The 21,466-nt window shown below is 50.2% G+C and overlaps 2 protein-coding genes and 2 pseudogenes across 2 annotated transcripts; 2 read left to right on the top strand and 2 right to left on the bottom strand.

Annotated features, from left to right (window-relative positions):
- Nucleotides 1-6,224: 6,224 nt before the first annotated feature.
- LOC125924916 (ADP-ribosylation factor 1-like) lies at nt 6,225-6,860 on the bottom strand (annotated as a pseudogene).
- Nucleotides 6,861-7,194: 334 nt separating this feature from the next.
- On the top strand, nt 7,195-12,523 carry LOC125924908 (26S proteasome regulatory subunit 4-like; annotated as a pseudogene).
- Nucleotides 12,524-14,040: 1,517 nt separating this feature from the next.
- On the bottom strand, nt 14,041-19,507 carry ZNF623 (zinc finger protein 623). Its single transcript, XM_049632805.1, has one exon. It carries the CDS (start codon nt 18,001-18,003, stop codon nt 16,282-16,284), a length of 1,722 nt encoding a protein of 573 aa, XP_049488762.1. The 5' UTR covers nt 18,004-19,507; the 3' UTR covers nt 14,041-16,281.
- Nucleotides 19,508-19,589: 82 nt separating this feature from the next.
- Nucleotides 19,590-20,081, top strand: LOC125924333 (small nuclear ribonucleoprotein E-like). The gene is given in 2 exon segments (XM_049632806.1): nt 19,590-19,752; nt 19,754-20,081. Coding segments are annotated over 2 exon segments (279 nt in total). The 5' UTR covers nt 19,590-19,614; the 3' UTR covers nt 19,895-20,081.
- Nucleotides 20,082-21,466: the final 1,385 nt, after the last annotated feature.

Raw genomic sequence — 21,466 nt, forward strand, 5'->3', positions numbered from 1 at the left:
AAACAAGTGAAGAGCGGGGGAGGCTTCAGGAAAAAGAAGAGAACATTTGTTCACTTCACTATAAACGTTTATTTTGAGACAGAGAGGCAGAGAGGGAGAGAGAGAATCCGAAGCAGGCTCCGCACTGTCAGCGCACAGCCCCAGGAGGGGCGCGATCCCACAAACTGCGAGATCATGACCCGGGCTGAAATCCAGAGTCGGACGCTCAACTGACTGAGCCCCCCAGGTGCCCCCCAAATTTGTTCAGTTTAAGCGCTCCTGTGTCCGTCTGGACTTGCGCCCCTTTACCGTTAGCGGTTCCGGTGACGGGATGTTGACATGCAGACCTCACGGTGCTTTTCCGTTGCTTCACCACCGCGGTTCCCTCCCCAAGCTGTGCTGAAGGGTGGTTTGCTCAGGAAGTCACGCACGGACGTGCACAGGAGCACCAGCCTCCTGAGCCCCCGACGTGCCCGTTACTGCTCCCTCAAGGGCCTCTCCAGCCACAGCCCCAAAGCGCAGCACAGACGACAGACTGGGACTCGCCCCACAGCTGCGGCCTCGGCAGCCGGCACAGGTGAGCGAGGGGCCACCGGGAGCCTGATGCTCCCACCGTCCCACTGCCACGAAGCGCCAAGGTGGCCCACTGGGATCGGTCCATAGCTGTCGTCAGAGGGAATGTAGCTAATCGCATAATTCTGCGTTGTTCGTATTTAATTCCACACCATCGCATCATGAAGCGAAAGACGAAAAACCAGAAACCGGTGACCCCGACACACAGCCAGCCGGTTTCTGCAGGATACAGCTCAAGTCCATAGCACGCCTGCCTTAGCGCTTACTGCCCAAAGATGGGGAACGGGCCGGTAGAACCTGCACTTGGATGTCCCGTGAAGGCCCTTACAGCTCCACAGGTCGGGGGCAAGAAACCAGGCACTCCCCTGCCCGACTGCGCTGAACTGGAAAAGAAATACAAACGCTGCTACAAACGTTTGGATTCTATGAACAAGAGACACCCACGCACGCCGCTGGGCGGATTTCCATTCATTCTGGGGGCCTCAGGACCCAGGCCCTATGCTTCAGTAGCCATGCTGCGCCTGTCCTGCAGGAGCAAGGCCTTCCCCAGCTGGTCTGCGGGCCAGGACTGACCCAGGGAAGATTCTGCTATGGAATGAGTTGTCCCCCCCCCGCCAAATTCCTACACTGAAGCCCTAACCCCAATGGGATGGTACTTGGAGGTGGGGCTTTGGGGGTGATTAGATTAGATGAGGTCATGAGGGTGGGGCCCCCCCCCGGCCCCCCCCCCCCCGACGGGCTAAGTGCCCTCATAAGATCAGACACCAGAGCTCCCCCCACCCCCTGAGCCCACAGCGGGGAGGCGGCCGTCTGCACACCAGGAAGGGGGCCTCCCCCGCACCCGACCGCGCCGACGCCCCGCTCTCAGACTCCCAGCCTCCAGAGCCGCGAGAAACAAACGTGTGGCTTACAGCACCCGGTCTGTGGTACTGTGTTCGGGCCGCTGACCGAGCAGAATGGCCCGGCACTGTCACTTAAGGACTTAATGGCTGTTTTCAATCATCTTCAGTACATACTAATGAAATGAAAATATAAACATCCGGTAAAAGAAGAAAAAAAGAAAAAACTTTTCAGACACAACTAGTTTCAACAGCTCATTCTGCCAATATGGTTTTGTCTGGCTTCTTTTTATTAGAATTTTAAAGCAAATCCCCGACACCTTGTCATTTCACCCACAAATAGGTCAACATGCAAATGCGTTCCTAATACGGATTTTTATTTTTTTTTTTTTTTTTAGGTAGGTTCCACACCCAGCATGGAGCCCAATGTGGGGTTTGAACTCACGACCTGAGATCAAGACTTGGAGGTTTACCCGCCGGACCCACCCAGGCGCCTGCCCACACAGGCCTTTCTGACCACCTGCCAGCGTCTGGCCACATAACACTGGGAACAAACGTTCCCAAAGCGCACACAGTGTGACTGCAGACGAGTGAAGGCACGACGCGGTGCCCATGAGTGAATTCAGCTGGGGAGGTTGCATGGCACGACGGCACCGTCAGCACAGGGTTCTAAGACACCGATGGGGACGCGTGGCCGGCGTGGGCACCAGATGGGATGCCCTGTCCTCACGCAGAGACAGGACCAGGACAGCCCGAACACTGCGCCCTGCACATGTGAATGTTCTCACGCACCTTCCCACACACAGGGACCCGTCACTGCCTTCTCCCAAAGCAGGGGTGGGGCAGCCTGTCACTCTTCACTATTCTTCCTCTAGAACTTGTCTGTTGCTCACTGGATTTGGGACTCAGCCACAGCCTCCCCTAAACTGTGCAGCCAGGGTCTGCTCAGTGCCAGCCTCTGCCCCCAGCTCTGTTGACAGCCATCCTCCTCGGAGTCACCGAGTTTCCTGCTGCCGTGTGCACCTGTGTCTTTGCTAAGTAAAGGACAGAGCCCCAAGATGCAGGAGAGGCCAGTCCCAAAGATGCCCTGAGAAAAGACAAACCACCTGGAGGAAAATGCCTAGTTACCCATCAGGGATGAAAGGAAGAGATCTCACTATAGATCGTACAGACATTAACAGTATCATAAAGAGCCACGAGGAGTAAAAGTATGCCAACAAATTCCCTTAAAAACACAACATTTGGGGTGCCTGGGTGGCTCAATCGATTAAGCCTCCAACTTCAGCTCAGGCCATGATCTTGTGGTCTGTGAGTCTGAGCCCCATGTCCGACCCTGTGCTGACAGCTCAGAGCCTGGAGCCTGCTTCGGATTCTGTTTCTCCCTCTCTCTGCCTGTCCCCTGTTCGCACTCTGTCTCTCTCAAAAATAAATAAAGAAATTTTTTAATTTTCTGCCTATCAAAAGTCAGTTCAATGAAAAAGCAAGTCGCAGCCTGGGAGAAAATAGTCTCAATACACGTATCTTAGAAAAGGCTCCTATCCAGAACTAGAAATCCTACAAATGAATAACAGAAATAAAAAGAAAGCTTAAAATGTGCAAAATATTTGAAGGTTTCACTAAAAGACCCACGACGGTCTCTAAACGCCCAACACAGAGCATCAAGCCCGCGTCCCCAAGAACTTAGAGGAGACACTGAGCTCCCCTCGGGGCTTAATGACCATCCCCGCGAAGTACTGAGCGCAGCCCCACCAACAGGGCGCCCAGGGCGCGCCACCACCGGTGAGACCCCGTGAGCTGAAAACAGAGGGGAAGGGGATGCACCGCACGAACGACGGCCGGAACCGCAGCCAAGGCCCCCCGCACCGCAGCCGTCCAGGCCGCGGCGTGGCGAGGAGCGCGGAGAGGGAGGAGCCCCGGAGAGCACCGAGAGAAGTTCCATTTCGGAAAGGTCCCTCGGGGTGGACAACTCGGAGGGCAGCTGGTCGGGTGGGGAAGACGGTGAGGCGCCGGCCGCCGATCCCGAGGGCGGGAACGGGGCGCGCCAGCCGCGAGGACACTAGGCGTCTGCGGTGGCGGATCGCGGGCGGGAGGAAAGGGCTCCCACCTGGGGACAGCCACCTTCCCGGTGGGGCCGCCGGGGAGGAGCAGAGAGCTGGGCGTGGAGAGCCGGGGACTTGGGACACTGCGCCCTTGGCGCGACAGTCGCGGTCCCGGCGGAGCCGTTCGGGCTCGCCCTCTGTCCGCGCCCGAGGAGCGCCCCGCCCCGCCGAGGCCACCGCCCACTTCCCTAGCGGAAGTGCTCCTCCCGCCGCCGGAAGCGGCGCTCCCGCCCTGCCCGGAAGCGCGTCTCGGTGGTGCGCGCGGGCGGCCAGGCGGGCGAGGTGGCCGCTCAGTCGGCCGCAGCGACCGTCCCCCGGGCCCCCTCCCCGTCCCCCAGCTGTCCCCACCCCCCGGCGGAGCCCCTCCACCTTCCAGCCTCGCTCCCCGCCGCAGCCCTCCGCCGCGTCTCTACAGTGGCTGGCGCTCCGGCGTCTCCGGCCCCTTCGCCAGGTGTGCGTGGCGCTGCGTGGACCCGCGACTCATACAGCCATGGCGCCGCTTTTCTGAAGCTTTCAGTACCGGGCGCCCCCCCCCCCCGGTCATGTCCAGCCGCGCTCAGGCCGCGTCCTTCCCTCTGGGTCCTGCGGTGTCCATCAGTCACCCACTGGAGCCCGGGGCCCGTCTTCAGAGCCCGCAGTCCCTCTGGGACCCTCGTGGTGGGCAGGTGGCCGCCTCCCTTGGGGCCACCTGGACGCCCGCTCCGCCGCCCACCGCGCCCTGCGGTGCGCGCTCCCAACCCGCCCGGCCAGTTATGCCTTCTTATTTTTAACTGAAACACACGTAACTTAGAATTGACCGTCTTAACTAGTTTTGACTGCACAGTGCACTAGTATTAGGTACGTCACAGTGTTTTGCATTTAAGCTCCAAACTCCGGATCTCGCAAAAGAGGAACTCTGTATCCGTAAAACAGCCACTACCCCCCACTCAGTCCCTGGCAACCATTATTCGCCCTCTGGTCTTAATGGTTAAATGCCTCACATTAAGTGGAATCTTGCAATATTGGGCTCTTCGTGACTGGCTTCTTTCACCTGGCAGAAGTCCTCCCCTCTCATGTTGCAGCCTGTGCCCGGAATTTTGTTAAGATTGAGTAGTGTTCCATTGTATGGATAAGCCACCCTTTGTTTATCCACTCATCCCTTGAGGACAGCTGGATGGCTTCCATCTTTCGGCTGTTGTGAATAACGGTGCTGTGGACTGGGTGTGCAAGTATCTCCGCACGTCCCTCCTTTCGCTTCCTTATGTACCCAGAGGTGGAACTGCTGGGTCGAATGGTAGTTCTATTTAAACATTTTTGAGGACCAGCCATACTGTTTTCCAAAGGGGCCGCACCTTTATATTCCCCCCAGCAGCGCACGAGGATTCCGATTTCTCCACATCCTCGCCAGCACTTGTTACTTATTTTTCACACTAGCCATCCCAGTGGGTGTGAGGTAGCATCTCATTGTGATTTTGATGTTCATTCACATAGTGATTAAAGATATCAAATGTCTTCTCGTGTGATTATTGGCCGTTCAAGTATCTTCTTTGAGGCGCTCTTGGGTGGCTCATTTGGGTAAGTGTCCAACTCTTGATTTCAGCTCAGGTCAACATCTCACGGCTTCTTCACTTGATCTTAGCCAAAAGGTCGAGAAGCGGTAAGATCTCACGGCTTCTTGAGTTCAAGCCCCATATTGGCTTCTGGTGCTGACGGCACAGAGCCTGCTAGGGATTTTCTTCTCTCCCTCTCTGCCCCTCCTCTGCTGGCACTCAAGCTTTCTCAAAATAAATAAATAAACTTTAAAAAAAGCCCCACAAATATCTTCTTTGGAGAGATGTTTGTTGAAGTCCTTTGCCCATTTTCAAATTCAGTTTTGTTGTTGCTGTTTTTAGGAGTTCCTTATATATTCTGGGTATTAATCTTTTATTAGATACGTGATGTGCAAATATTTTTCTCCCATTCGGTTGCCTTTTTATTTGTTGATAGTGCCCTTTGATGCACAAGTTTTTAGTTTTTTTTTTTTTTAATTTTTTTTTCAACGTTTTTTATTTATTTTTGGGACAGAGAGAGACAGAGCATGAACGGGGGAGGGGCAGAGAGAGAGGGAGACACAGAATCGGAAACAGGCTCCAGGCTCCGAGCCATCAGCCCAGAGCCTGACGCGGGGCTCGAACTCACAGACCGCGAGATCGTGACCTGGCTGAAGTCGGACGCTTAACCGACTGCGCCACCCAGGCGCCCCCACAAGTTTTTAGTTTTGATGAAGTACCATAGATCTATTTTTGTTTTTGTTGCCTGTGCTTTTTGGTGGCGTATCCAAGAAATCATCACCAGATTCAGTGTCGTCAAGCTTCTCCCCTATGTCTTCCAGGAGTTTTATGGCTTTAGCTCTTAAGTTTAGGTGTTTGATTCATTTGCAATTAATTTTGATGTTTATTTTTATTATTTATTTTACTAGTTAAGAGACTTTAGTAGCTATAATTACAGTGCTTGTCGAAATGAAAACTGGAAATAAATATACAAAACAGTTGATTACCAATCGTGTATTGAAAGCAGTAAGAGGTTCCACGACACCAAATAAACCAGTTCTGAGGATTTCCCCAAGTTGAGCGGCTCCAGCTTCTTCGGTGTTTATCAAAATAAGAGAGAAAAAAGTAGAGGTTGTTGTTTCGTTGGCAAACCTGACCCTTGCAGGCTGAGGGAGTGAAAGCACATGTGGACTGGGGGTGGGGGTGGGGGTGGGGGTCTGCCTTCTGGTTCTGGAGCTGATTGGATAGCCAGTCCAGTCCCTCATAGAGCCTGTCCCTGCTGGTGGCACAGGTGGCCCGAATGTACCGGTTCCTGTGGCACAGTGAGTGCAGGCCCAGCTTGTCCATAGACTCGGCCACCTTCATGGCCTTAGGGAGGTCCTGGTGGGCGAGGCCCGGCGACCTCGGGTCAGCGGTCCACGGGGACCACCCCTCCCCACCTCCCACCCCGCATGGCCGGGGCGCACGGGCGCACACACCTGCTTGCTGGCGAACACCAGCCGGACGGCATCCCTGAGCTCATCCCCGGCCAGCATCGTCACGAGCTCCTCACGGGCCTCCTTCACGCCCTCTCTGACCTTGCTGTCCACTAGGAGGATGAGGCCTTGTGTGTTCCGGAAATAGTGGAGCCACAGGGGCCGATCTTGTCCTGGCCGCCCACGTCGCGCACGGTGAAGCTGATGTTCTCGTACTCCACGGTCTCCACGTGGAAGCCTGTGGTGGGAATGGTGGTCCCCATCTCACCCAGCTTCAGTTTGTACAGGATGGTGGTCTTCCCTGCAGCGTCCAAGCCCACCATGAGGATGCACGTCTCTCTTTTTGCCAAAAAGGCCCTTGAAGAGGTTTGCGAAGATACTTCCCATGCTGGAGACTGGGGTGGGGTCAACACTGGCTGGAGGGCCCCTCGAGGCCACTGCGAGGCTACTGCTCCGAGCCAGCCATTGCTTTCGCCCCCACCCGCAGTTAATCAGTTAATTTTTACATAGTGTTAGATAAGGGCCCAATGTCCCTTCTTTGGCATGTGGATGTCCAGTACTCCCAGCACCATTTGTTGAAAAGACCGTCCTTTCCCCACGGAATGTTCTTGGCACCCATGGTAAAAATCATCTGACTATATATAGAAGAGTTTATTTCTGGGCTTTGCTCTACTCCAATAAATGTCTGTTTATGCTACTACCTACACCAGATCTTATACCCATGGAAGCTGGAGGTAACCTGGCCCCAACAGGTCAAGTCCATAATACTGTATGGTTCCATTTATATAACATTGTTGCAATGACAAAATCATAGACACAGAAAACCTTAACGGTTGCTAGCTGAGAAGGAGGGGTTGAAGGCAGAAAGGAAGTGAGTACGGATATAAAATAGTGAGAGTTCTTCCTGGAAAGCAACTCTTCTGTATCTTGAAGATGTCCATGTCAATCTCCTGGCTGTACTGTTGCACTGTGGTCTTCAAGATGCTGCCATTGCCATCGGGGTAAACAGAACACGGAAACTCTGTATTACGTCTTACACACGGGCATGAATCTACCGTTATCGCAAAAAGTAGAAGATTAAAAACGTGACTGTGGAGGATGCCTGAGCTAATTACATCAGCCTGGGCTCCAGTAGGGCCACCCAGGGGCTGTTAAAACCCCCCAGGTGATGCTGAACCAGAGCCAGGGCCAATCTTATTTCTCCTGAGGTCTCTACCTCGTTCCCTCTGCACGGGACACAGCTGCCGTTATCCCGGTACTTGCCGAACGTCAGGCAGCTGGGGAGACCTAGCCCACCAAGGGGGAGTGGGGGACCCCCAGAGGGCTGACCTAGAGGGCTAGAGCCATCCCAGGAAGAGCTGGGAGAGGGTACAGACCCCACACAGAAAGCACAGCGGACCCGGTTCACAGACGGGAGACCCTCCCCGGGAGGGCACACGCTCAGGCATGTGCCTTTGGCTCCTTCCCTTGGTGCGGGGACAGTGGCATAAGGAATGACTGGATTCCAGCGGTCCAGCGCAGTGGGAGACCTCTTAGCCCAAGTCCTGATCAAAGTCCCTGTAAACCCTGGGGTCCGTAGACTCTAGCCCCAACCCCCTCTCTCCCCACCTAGGACTACACGCGCTCAGCTCCCCCCTTCTGCCACTTCCCAACAACTTGGTCCATAGCACGTGCCCACCACCACCACCCCCCAGTGCAGGAAAGACTTAGCTGCTGTACCACCCAACCCCACCCACCACCACACGGAGCCTGTAACGGAAAACATTCCAAATTTGACGACAATAATAAATCCAAAGCCAACAAATTCGAAACCAATAAACTCCAATCCGGATAGTAACAAAAACACAGCAAGGCACGTCATAACCAAATGGCTGAAAGCCATGATGAAACCTTTTTTTTTTTTTTTCCTTTTTTAAGTTTATTTATTTTGAGAAAGAAGCCCAAGCTGGGGAGGGGCAGAGTGAGAGGGAGAGAGAGGGAATCCCAAGCAGGCAAGGCACAGTCAGTGCAGAGCCCGACCCAGGGCTTGAACCCACGAACCATGAGATCATGACCTGAGCCAAAGTCAGACAGTTAACCACCCGAACCACCCAGGCGCCCCTCGTTGATAAAAACTTAAAAGCACTTAGAGGCAAAAAAGACATTATGAAAAGAACAAAGGCAGAACGACTGCAACATTTTCATCAGAAATAATGCAAGCCCGGGGCGCCTGGGGGCTCAGTTGGCAGAGTGTCTGACTTCGGCTCAGGGCATGACCTCATGGTTTGTGAGTTCGAGACCCGTGTTGGGCTCTGTGCTGACAGCTAGGAGCCTGGAGCCTGCTTCGGATTCTGTGTCTCCCTCTCTCTCTTCCCCTCCCTCACTCATGCTCTGTCTCTGTCTCAAAAATAAATAAGCATTAAAATTTTTTTTAATACACTTTATTTATTTTTTTTTTTTAATTTTTTTTTTCAACGTTTTTTATTTATTTTTGGGACAGAGAGAGACAGAGCATGAACGGGGGAGGGGCAGAGAGAGAGGGAGACACAGAATCGGAAACAGGCTCCAGGCTCCGAGCCATCAGCCCAGAGCCTGACGCGGGGCTCGAACTCACGGACCGCGAGATCGTGACCTGGCTGAAGTCGGACGCTTAACCGACTGCGCCACCCAGGCGCCCCAATACACTTTATTTTTAAAAAATGTTTATTACTTTATTGAAAGAGAGAGAGAGAGAGAGAGAGAGCGCACACATGTGGGAGGGGCAGAGAGAGAGAGAGAAACCCAAGCAGGCTCTGTACTGTCAGTGCAGAACCCAATGCAGGGATCAAAGTCACAAACCATGAGATCATAACCTGAGCCAAAACCAAGCATTGGACACTTAACCAACTGAGCAACTCAGGCATCCCTCCAAGAAATACACTTTAAATACACTGACATACATAGATTAAAAGAAAAAAGTACAACTGTATCCTAGAAGCACTAATCCTAAGCCTAAAACAGCTGCATTAGCATCAAATTTTGGGTTTTTAAATAACACCAAAGATGGATACTTTTTATTTTTTATTAAAAAAAAAAAAAAATTGGGGGCGCCTGGGTGGCTCAGTCGGTTAAGCGTCCGACTTCGGCTCAGGTCATGATCTCACAGTTCTTGAATTTGAGCCCCACATCGGGCTCTGTGCCGACAGCTCAGAGCCTGGAGCCTGCTTCGGATTCTGTGTCTCCCTCTCTCCTTGCCCCTCTCCCGTTCTCTCTCTCTCTCTCTCTCTCTCTCTCTCTCTCAAAAATAAAGATTTAAAAAATTTTTAAAAACTCGGCAAATCTAAATGTTTATGTAACTGAAACCAGAGGTGCAAAACACATAAAATTTGACAACATCAAAGGAGAAAGACAAATCCACAATTATAACTGGTGAGTCCAACATACCTCTCTCAGTGACAGAAAAGTAGAAAGAAAATCAGGAAAGATACAGAACACATGAACAAGCCTATCAGACAGACTGACCCGACGTGCACAGAATCCTAACACCTGACACCAGCAGGATGCAAGTGTGTCACAGGGGCACGTGGGGCACTCAGCAAGATAAGCCACCCTCTGGGCTGTAAGACAAGTATTAAATCGAAAAGAGTTAATACATGGAACATGTTGTCTGATTAGACAATGGAATTAAACTAGAAATCAGTAATAAAAATAACTGGAAAATGCCCCAAGTATTTGGAAGTTAAACAGACTTCTACATAAGTCATAGTCAAAGAAAAACTCCCAAGAGAAATAGGAAACTAGGAATGACGATGAAAACAACGTATCAAAATTGACGGAGTGCAGCTGGTATGGTATTTAGAGGAAAACTGCTCTCGGTGTTCACATGAGAAAAGAAGAACGATCTAAAACGAATGACGTAAGCTTCCACTTCCATAAGCTAGAAAAGGGGAAATTAGTTCAAAGCGGAAGGAAACAAATCACGATTCTATTTCGATGACACAGAAAACGGACAAACAATAGAGAAAAATCAAGGAAAACAAAAGCTGTTTCTTTGAAAGCAGCAATAACATTGGTAAATATCTAGCCACATTGGTCAAAAAGTAGAAGATACCAATCACCAATACCAGGAAGGAGGGAAATCATTTAAAATGTAACTAATTCTCTCCCTCTGCCCCTCTCCCCTGCTCATGCACTCTCTCAAAAAAAAAAAAAAAAAAAAAAAAAAAAAATTGAATTTCTAATTTTCTCAGAAAGAAATCCCCAGGGTTTCACTGGTGAAACCTATCACACATTTAAGGAAAAAATAAATTACTATGCAAACGACTTCAGAAAATAGATGTGGGTAGGATGCTTCGCCACTCTTTGAAAGCAACATTATCCTGATATCAAGACAAGACAAAACAAGGATGTCTTCTCATCACTTCTAACGCAAATCGTGCAAGACGCTGTAGTCAGCGAAATAAAGCAGGGGGGATAAGGTCTCTAGAAATTATACAGGAGGAAGGAAAATTCTTTGATTATCTGCATAAGAAATGCCAGAGAATCTAGAAAATCATTCATGGAACCAGTACGTGAATCCACCTGGGTTGCAGGATGCAAGGTCAGCATAGCAAAATCAAATGTATTTCCACACACTAACAAGAACAATTGGAAAATAGATTTTTCAAAACCGAGACAGAACTCAAGAAACATAAACAAGAGATGCTTTTTCCATAGTGGCGGTTCGAGTGGCCAAAGCAAGATAGGTCAGTCAGAGTGGTGGTCATGGCCCTGGAGGTGGCAAGAAGGATGACAGGGACAAGAAAAAGAGACACAAACCTCCTGTGCCAACTAGAGTGGGGAAAAAGAAGGGACCAGATGCTGCCAGCAAGCTGCCACCGGTGACACATCACACTCAGTGCCGCTTAAAACTACCGAGGTTAGAGAGAGAATGACTCTCAGGGAGAATGAGTTCATTAGAGATCACGAACAAACGAAGCCTTTAGAAGAAAAGCGAGAGGAAAAAAAATCAAAGGTGGACAACCTGAGGGGGACCCCAGGGTTGGGAGGAACATTGGAAGAGATCATCAAGGGCAATCGTGCCATCGTGTCCCCATCTGTGGGCTCAGAACACTGCGTCAGTATTCTTTCCTTTGTAGACAAGGACCTCCTGGAACCAGGCTGCTCAGTCCTGCTCAACCACAAGGTACAGGTCATCGATGACACAGATCCCTTGGTCACAGTGATGAAGGTAGCAAAGGCCCCCCAGGAAACCTGTGCTGACACTGGGGGGTTGGACAACCAAACTCAGGAAATTAAGGAATCTGTGGAGCTTCCTCTCACTCATCCTGAATATTATGGAGGGATGGGTATAAAGCCCCCAAAGGGGGTCATTCTCTATGGACCACCCGGCACAGGTAAAACCTTATCGGCCAAAGCAGTAGCAAACCAAACCTCAGCCACTTTCCTCAGAGTGGTTGGCTCTGAACTTATTCAGGAGCACCTGGGTGATGGGCCCAAACTCGTTCGGGAATTGTTTTGAGTCGCAGAACAACACGCATCATCCATCGTGTTTATTGATGAAATTGACGCCACTGGAACAAAAAGATAGGACTCAAATTCCGGTGTTGAAAGAGAAATTCAACGAACAATGTTGGAACTGCTGAACCAATTGGGTGCATTTGATTCAAGGGGTCACATGAAAGTGATCATGGCCACAGAGCAAATAGAAACTTTGGATCCAGCACTTATCAGACCAGGCCGCACTGACAGGAAAACTGAGTTCCCCTCGCCTCATGAAAAGACTATGAAGTGCATCTTTCAGATCCACACGAGCAGGACGACGCCGGCCGATGATGTGACCCTGGACGACTTGATCATGGCTAAAGATGACCTCTCCAGGGTTGACATCAAGGCAATCTGCACGGAGGCTGGTCTGATGGCCTAGAGAGAATGCAGAATGGAAGTAACAAATGAAGACTTCAGAAAGTCTAAAGAAAATGCTCTTTATAAAAAACAAGAAGGCCGGGGCGCCCAGGTGGCTCAGTCGGTTAAGCGTCCAACTTCAGCTCAGGTTTGTGAGTTCAAGCCCCGCGCGTTGGGCTCTGGGCTGACAGCTCAGAGCCTGGAGCCTGTTTCAGATTCTGTGTCTGCCTCTCTCTCTGCCCCTCCCATGCTCGTGCTCTCTCTCTCTCTCAAAAATAAACATTAAAAAAAATTTAAAAAAGGAATCAGGAAAAAAAAAAAAGGCCCTCGAGGGGCTCTACCTGTAGTGACCACATTTGCCTTCAAGGAAACGGTCGGGAGCGTCCCGACTCCTCAGAGGGATGAGGCTGGGAAGCCGCCCGGAGGAACCCACGTTCCAGCTGATCTTTCTTAGCAGAACTTCCCGTGTCCCTTTCTGAGCTGACGTGTAGGGTGCCTACTGGGCTGCCTTCACGTGTTGGCCACGTGCGGTGCTCCCCCCCAATAAAGCAAGCTCCTCCTCCTCAAAAAAAAAAAAAAAAAAAAAAAGCACAAACTAGAAAAGTTTGGTAAACTGTAGACTTAATAAAATGGTTTTTAAATCTGATCTTTAAAAGATACCATTTGGGCTAAATGGGTGGTGGCGATTAAGGAGGGCACTTGTTTTGAGCACTGGGTGTTACATGTGAGTAATGAATCACTAAATTCTACTCCTGAAACCAATTGTTACACTACATGTTAACTAACTAGAATTTAAATACAAATTTGAAGGAAAAGAAAAAAAGATACCATTAAGAAAATGAAAAGGCAAGCCAAAGATTAAAAGTATTTGTAATGAATATATATTTGGAAAAAAGACTCTTGCCTACAATATAGAAAAGACTCTTACAAGTCAGTAATAAGACAAACTACCCAATTTAAAAAATGGGCAAAAGGTGGGGCACCTGGGTGGCTCAGTCGGTTAAGCACGTGACTTCAGTTCAGGTCACGATCTCGTGGTGAGTTTGAGTCCCGTGTCCAGCTCTGTGCTGACGGTTCAGAGCCTGGAGCCCACTTTGGACGCTGTGTCTTCCTCTCGCTCTGCCCCTCCCTCCCCCCCCCCAAAAATAAATAAAACATTAGAAGAAGTTTTTAAAAACGGACAAAAGGTGTGTAGACACATCACAAAAGACGATAGGTAATGGCAACACGTACACGAAAAGATGCTCAATGCTATCGCTGGCGGACAAATACAAATTAGAAACACAAATACACCATCACACACAACTAGGATGGATTACATTTCAGAGGAGTGTGGCAGGAGTACGAAATGGTACAATCACTATTGAGAACTTTTTGGCAATTTCTCATAAAGTTAAAAACACAGTGGAGCTTCTGGGTGGCTCAGTCGGTGAAGCGTCCGACTTCGGCTCAGGTCATGATCTCACGGTTCATGAGTTTGAGCCCCGCGTCGGGCTCTGTGCTGACAGCTCAGGGCCTGGAGCCCGCTTGGAGCTGTGTCTCCCTCTCTCTGCCCCTCCCCCACTCACGCTCTGTCTCTCTCTCTCTCAAAAACACACATTAAAAAAATAAATAAAAATAAATACAGTTAAAAATACACTTATAACTCAGAAAGTAAATTCCTAGGCATTCACTGAAGAGAAATAAAGAGGCATTTCCAAATAAATACTTTTACACAAATGCTCATAGCAGTTTTATTCGTAAGAAATCTGGAAACCCAAATTTCTATCAACATGTGGATGAGAACAAATGGTTTGTCCACACAACGGAACACTACTCGGCAGAGAGATACCGAAACACATAACTACTCGGTCGAGTCCTTAAAACATGCTAAAGCAAAGGAAGTGAAGACACGCGGTATCATATACTGTTCGGGTCCATTTAACGTGAAGCCCTACAACAAGCAAAACTAATCTACACTGACGGAAAGCGGTTACTTGGGACCAGGGTAGGATTAACCGGGAAAGGGCAAGAGGGAACAATGCTGTGTGATAAAAATGTTATTTTTCTTTATTCTAACGGTGGTTACACAGGTATACGGTTTCTCAAAACCCTGTACACTTTAAATAGGCGTTTTACTGTCTGCAGACCGGACCTCACCAAAGGTTACGCGAGTGGTCCGGTACTCTCTTCTGTACCACGTGAAACATCTCTAGTGATGAGGAGTTTTCCAGAAGATGCAGCGCTGTATGCCCCCCTTGATCACTTACCCCTGGAGGCTTCTAGGGTTGCTGGAATTTAAGAACTCAAAATCTGCCCTCACAGGCAAAACAAAATTGGTTTAGGTCATTTCAAAACCGGTCGTTTCGGTTCATGTCAGAGAAAAGAAATTCAGAGGCAAACAACCGTCAAGTTCTGCGCTGTTAACTACCGTGCCACGAAAGCTGCGAAAAGAGGAGTCCACCACTCCCTGTCCTGCAGGGTCCTCTCCAGGTCACTCTCTTTCTCGAGCTGCCACGGTTCTTTCAGTCCCGGCATCACCTCTTCTGTGAAGCTGTCCCAGACCCTCCATGCCCAACTAGTCCCCTCCTTACCTGCGTCCTACACAACCGGGGACTTCTACTTCAACACTTAACGCTGTGTGTGATCTGTCTTCCCCAGCAGACTGAACAGCTTCATCTGTTTTCCTAGGGTTCAGCACTGGTCCTTCTAAATCACTACATTTTCAAATAAATGACAAAGTGAGCCACAAAGCAGGTGGAGAGACCAGAAGCGATGAGGTCAATCACGGAACTGAGACAAAACCTCGTGCGGTGCGTTGGATCAGAGCGGATCAGAGCGGATCAGAAAGATACACAGGCAACCACGTGAAGACAGCACTCCCCAAAACCAAGTGGACAAGTCAAGGGTGAGCTCTAAAGGCAATAAATATGAGGCGTGCTAGTCTTACACTAGCTGTTGCTTGCAACTTCTAAGGACAAGCAGAAGGTATCAACAGGGCTGAGAGACAAGATACTTCCTGTAGACCAGTGAACTATGCTGCTACGAAACAAGAACCAAAAATTTCAAACATAGCAGTACAGAAAGGACAAAGCAAGAGAGGTGCCAATCACACGCAGATGTGGGGTGTGCTCTTTATTGTCCTGCGCCAGATACAGGGACACATAAGTCAGTCAGCTACGGTCATGTCCTTAAGGAGCCAATAGGGTAAGGATGACACAGATGGTAGATAAACAACGTAACTTTGACAGAACAAAGGGCAGTAACAGAAGTGCTCCCAGCAACACAAGCACAGAGGGAGAGTGGCTGGCTGAGCCTGACGCGATACCTGAGGAGTCGGTCAGGTGTGGGGCAGGGAGCACTCAAACAAGGACAAAGACGAGGAGCAGCTTGGCCAAGTGGGAGCGTCGAGCAGTTAGCGTCGCCACAACACCAGTCACGTGGCAGGTGGTCACGCAGTGGATGCAACTTCAGGAAGCAAAAAGGTCTTAGAAAGCAGGAGTGGGAGCTTGGGAAGTATCCTAAGGACGACAGGGAGCCAATTTGTGGTTGTAAAGAAGAAAGATCTTTCTCAACTTGCCTTTTTAATAGATCAAAATTTACTATGTAATATTCTCTTAAGTATTGAGATTAGACTCAGAATTCTGCCTTAAAAAGGCTTTAACTCGGGGGTGACCTGTAATTGTGCAATAAAATACAGAACCTTCTCTGAGACCCAGCTCCTCCCCCAGCACCGTTCCAGCCCAGAGTCACTTGTGCAGTCTCGTGGCTCTCCTGAGGTCACACATTCCTAGCTGAGGACAGCAGCCCAGCACCGCTGCACGCCAGCAGGGGACAGCCCACTCTGAAAGCAGCCCCGCCTAGGACTTTGGAAAATGCTGACACATCCCGAGTCACATGAACGGAATCACGTGACCTCGTGCCGCTCCCTTCTAAACATCACCCACTGAGTTGGAGAATGGCTATTTTATGAGTCAGCTGTACATTCCCCGTGACCTGCAGACTTCTCACCCAAATGTATGGTGGTCTTATTCAAGGGAAGTCCCTCCTGGTGAACACTTTGATTATTTTTAAAGTTTGGGGTCGAGCTGAAATCTTTCCCATACTGACTACATTCATAGAGTTTCTCTTCAGTATGAATTTTCTGGTGTTGAAGGAAGTTTGACCTCTGAATAAAGCCTTTCCCACAATAACTACATACATAGGGCTTCTCTCCAGTATGAATAATCTGATGTAGAAGCAGTTTGGAGCTCTGAATGAAAGCCTTCCCGCAGTCCTTACATTCAAAGGGCCTATCCCCAGTGTGGATTTTCTGATGTTCAGTGAGATGGGCTTTCTGGAGAAAGGCCTTCCCACATTCCTTACATTCATACACTCTCTCTCCAGTGTGGATTTTCTGGTGTCGAATAAGGTACGAACTCAGAAAGAAAGCTTTCCCACATTCATTACATTCATAGAGTTTCTCTCCAGTGTGAATTCTCTGATGCTGAGTAAAGTTTGACGTCTGGCTGAAACGCTTCCCACACTCATTGCATACATAAGGCCTTTCCCCAGTATGGATTCGCTGATGCTGAATAAGCTTTGAGCTTCGAATGAAGGCTTTCCCACACTCGTTACATTCAAAGGGCCTCTCTCCAGTGTGAATTCTCTGATGTTCAATGAGGTCTGAGCGATGACGGAAAGCCTTCCCACACTCCTTACATTCGTACTGTCTCACCTCTGTGTGGATCTGATAATGTCGAATAAGGCTTGAGCTCCTAATGAAGGACTTTCCACATTCGTTACATTCATAGGGTCTTTCTCCCGTGTGAATTCTCTGATGGCGAATAAGCAAGGAGCTCTGACTGAAGCCTTTCCCACACTCCTTACACTCGAAAGGCCTCTCCCGGGTGTGAACTCGCTGGTGCCGAACCAGGTCTGAGCTGTGATGGAAGGCTCTCCCACACTGCACGCATCGGAACGGCTTTCCTCCCACATGTGCCCTCTGGTGCTCGGCGAGTTCTGCGTAGTGAATGAAGTCCTTCCCACACATGTTGCACACATAGAGTCTTTCTCCAGCGTGAGCTCTCTGATGCTCAGCAAGGTGGGAGCTCTGGCTGAAGCTTTTCCCACAGTGCTCACACCTGCAAGATTTCTCCCCAGAATGAGCAATCTGATGTCCTACAAGGTCTGCGTTAAATGGGAAGGTCTGGCCGCAAGTCTCACACTGGTGGGCTTCCCGTTCCACAAGCTCTCTCTGGAGGAGGAGGAGGTTTGAGCTCAGAACTGGGCTTTCTCCTGATTTACTGCCCACCCGAGCTGTCTCTCCTGCTTGGATCTTCCAGTGGGTAACTGTCACCTGCCTGAAACCTCCCTCCTGAGGGGGACAGCTCCGCAGGTTCTGCCCTTCTGGGTTTCCTAACAGCTCCCCTAATCCGGGTTCGGGGAGTGTCTGAGACTCAGTGGCAGGGGGCTCCATCACTGTGAGTGTTTCTGCCATTGTCTTAGGCAGATTTCCATCCTCAGAAATTCGGGCTCCAGAGTCACCTTCTTTGTCACAAGTTCCTAGGTCAGAATCTGAAATAAAGGAGAAAAGATCATCTTTTCCCTTTATCAACAGACAGGAATCTGCTGGAGCAGCGGACGATAACACACATCCAAAGAGTGGGAGGGAGGAATGTTTCCCCTGCTCACGCTCCCCACCCAACATGCGGACATCCCAGCATGCATCTCAGCCACCTGCCTCACCCACTTGAGAAGGCTTCTCTGGGGTCCCACCTCCAACACCCAACTCTGGGGACAGACTAATGGGGAGGGATGTGGCTTGGATCCATTAAAAAATTAAGACATATTTCCAAAGAAACAAAAGTATTGACCTTGCCACCCCTTCACTGTCCTCCCTCTCCTCTGTACCCAGCTTAGATCACATGGTCTATGGTACCGTGTTTCTCTTTGGTCATATTTTATAACCATCTTCTTGCATATTAGTCCTAACTCTCCCTGCCCCTCCTCTACCACACTTTCGTGGGAAAATCCCGATGTGGGTTAAATTCCACCTGCTTCCTGTTCTGCGTCTGCATCTACACCAACTGAGCTCTCTGTACATTTACAACCCCTTGCCTACCAGGGCCCTGAGAGCCACCAGCAATCTCTACTTCCTTACTCTCCTACGAGACCACCCCTTTTGTCCTCTCTTCCCAAATGTCCAATACTCCCCCTCCTCCCTCTCAGCTGATGCCCTTGCTTATTTCAGTAAGACAGAAGCAATGGGAGGACAGTGTCAACTTTCTCCTACTGCATCTACCAGCCTACCTGTCTATACCCACATCAGGCCCTCCCTTCTTATATGGTCACACTGCCCTTGATCCTGGGCACCACCTGGGCACTAAAACCCACCCCTCTCATCCGCTCAATGACACCAAGCCTCCCCTGCACAAGTCTAGAGCTGGAATGTTCACAGCAGCACCATTCACAACCTCCAAAATAACCAACAGACAGATGGACAGACTGAGGAGTACTCCCTCAAGGGAATGATACGCAGCAATGAAAGAAACCTGCTAAATACAAAAGCAAAGATGAATCTCAAGATGCAACGTTCAGCAGAAGGAGCTGGTCACAAGAGAGTTCGTACTGTAGGGTTCTGTTTATATCAAGTTAGAAGAAAACAACAGACAAAAGTGATCCGTGTGGGAGAACTAAGACCCTGATGACCTTTAGGGAGAAGGTAAGAACTGGAAGGGGACGCAGGGGCACAGGGTGCCGATGGCCTACATGGAGCTCTGCGTCCCGCTGGTCTGTCGCTGTGGGAAAGCTTGTGCAGTCAGGGGTGCCAGGGTGCCATGCCCACTCCCGTCCCCAGCTTTGAAATTCTCACACTGGGAACCAACTGTAGGCAGGACTCTGCCTCCCCACAAGGTCACGACCCTCCCTCTGAAGGCCCGCTCTCAGCTGTCCATCACTTGTGACAACGCGCCACAAACACAGCACAAGACAGCACATCTGACACCTCACGCCTCTGAAGGTCGGAGCGCAGCCCAGAGTGACTGAGACCCCAGTTCAGGGCCACACAAGGTGTCAGCCAGGCTGAGGTCACATCTGGAAGTGCTGGGAAACCTGTTTCCAAACTCACTCAGATGTCAGTAGCAATCAGTTCCTTACAAGCCCAGGACTTTCCCTGAGTCCTTGCCAACTGTCAGCTGGAAGCTGCTGTCAGCCCCCAGGGACACCTGAATCTTTCAGGCAGGAACAGTGCATAGAACCCCTGACTTCTTTTCTGCCACCAGCTGTAGAAAACTACTTTCCACTTTTGTCAGCTTCCACCATGGCGTACCGCGGCCAGGGCCAAAAAGTGCAGAAGGTGATGGTGCAGCCCATCAACCTCATCTTCAGATACTTGCAAAATAGATCTCGGATTCAGGTGTGGCTTTATGAGCAAGTGAACATGCGGATAGAGGGCTGTTATCATTGGTTTTGATGAGTACATGAACCTCGTATTAGATGATGCAGAAGAGATTCATTCTAAAACAAAGTCAAGAAAACAACTGGGTCGGATCATGCTAAAAGGAGATAATATTACCCTGCTCCAAAGTGTCTCCAACTAGAAATGATCAATGAAGTGAGAAATGCTTGAGAGGGCCATGTAGTTTGTTTTTTTAGAGGTCCTTTGTTGGGAGTCTAGTTCTAAAACATTTGTTCCTATTGTTCTGATTACCTTTATGTTATTACCAGATGACAATAAATGCTGTGGGATTGTTTTTATTTAAAAAACAAACAAACAAACAAACAAACTACTTTCCAAGGGCATGCATGACTAGGTCAGTCCACCTTGAGAGCCTCCCCACCTGACACCAGCTGACTCGGGACCTTAAATACAACCGCGAAATCCCTCCAAGGCAGCTGGGAGGAGGTGTGTGCCCCTTAGGGGCCAGGGACCTTGGACGGCCGTCTCAGATGCCTACCACGCCACAGCCAATGCTTGGCCAATCACGGGAACCCAGGGCGTATGTCCTCGTCTCCATCTGGGGCACCTGAAGTGTGGTCCCAACCCCACAGCTCCACTGGGAATGGCCGCAGCCTCAGTTTCAACCCCCCCCCCCCCCCGCCTGATCCAGCCCCTCTCACAGATGTATCACCTGAGAACTCTACAGAGTAAGTCCACTTCCAGGGAGCTCCACCCAAGGTGACCCCAAACAATCACTTCTTGCCCCCAGTCTGCACCAGTGGGAAGCAGACCTTGCTGCGCAAACCTGTGAAGGGACGCCCTCCAGACCCATCTTCAACGTGGCCATCAAGGACAAGGACCTGCCTCTGAGGGCGAAGCTGGGGGCCGGGTGGAACAGGAGCAGAAGGAGAGGGAGCGACCAGGCAACACGTGCTCTCTGGCCCGGGAAGGGCGTCTTTTCAACACGATTTTCTCTTTGATGCGAACCGCAACTTGTACAAAGCGCACACATCTCGACGAACTCCTTGTGACGCCTGTTTAACGACACCGGGCCAACACAGAACGTTTCTGTCTTCCCAAAGGCTCTCCCTCCAAGGGCAACCACTTGTGTAAGTAAAGGAGAACTGTGCCCATTTAATGGCTCAGTCAGCAGAGCCTGCAACTCTTGACCTTGGGCACGTGAGTTCAAGCCTGATGCTGGGCACAGAGTTTACTTAAAAATGAAAAAACACAAACACGACGTTTCATTTAAATGAAATCATACGTGTTTGTGTCTGCTTTTTATTCGGCACACACCCATTTTTTTTGAGTTATAGCTCACAATCTTAAACGTGTTATTTTGAGAAACAGCACAAGAGTGCGCATGCGCACAAGTTGGGGAGGAGAGAGAAGCCCAAGCGGGCTCTTTGCTGTCAGCGCAGAGCCTGATGCAGGGTTCGATCCCACGAACCATGAAATCATGACTGAGGGGAAATCCAGAGTTGGACACTTAACTGACCGGGCCACCTACGCACCCCTAAACTCACCATCCTGAAGTGTACAAGCAAGTGTTTTTTAGAATATTCCTCAGATTGGGGCGCCTGGGTGGCGCAGTCGGCTGAGCGTCCGACTTCAGCCAGGTCACGATCTCGCGGTCCGTGAGTTCGAGCCCCGCGTCGGGCTCTGGGCCGATGGCTCGGAGCCTGGAGCCTGTTTCCGATTCTGTGTCTCCCTCTCTCTCTGCCCCTCCCCC

This window comes from Panthera uncia, chromosome F2 (assembly GCF_023721935.1).
Source record: "Panthera uncia isolate 11264 chromosome F2, Puncia_PCG_1.0, whole genome shotgun sequence".
Taxonomy (NCBI): domain Eukaryota; kingdom Metazoa; phylum Chordata; class Mammalia; order Carnivora; family Felidae; genus Panthera; species Panthera uncia.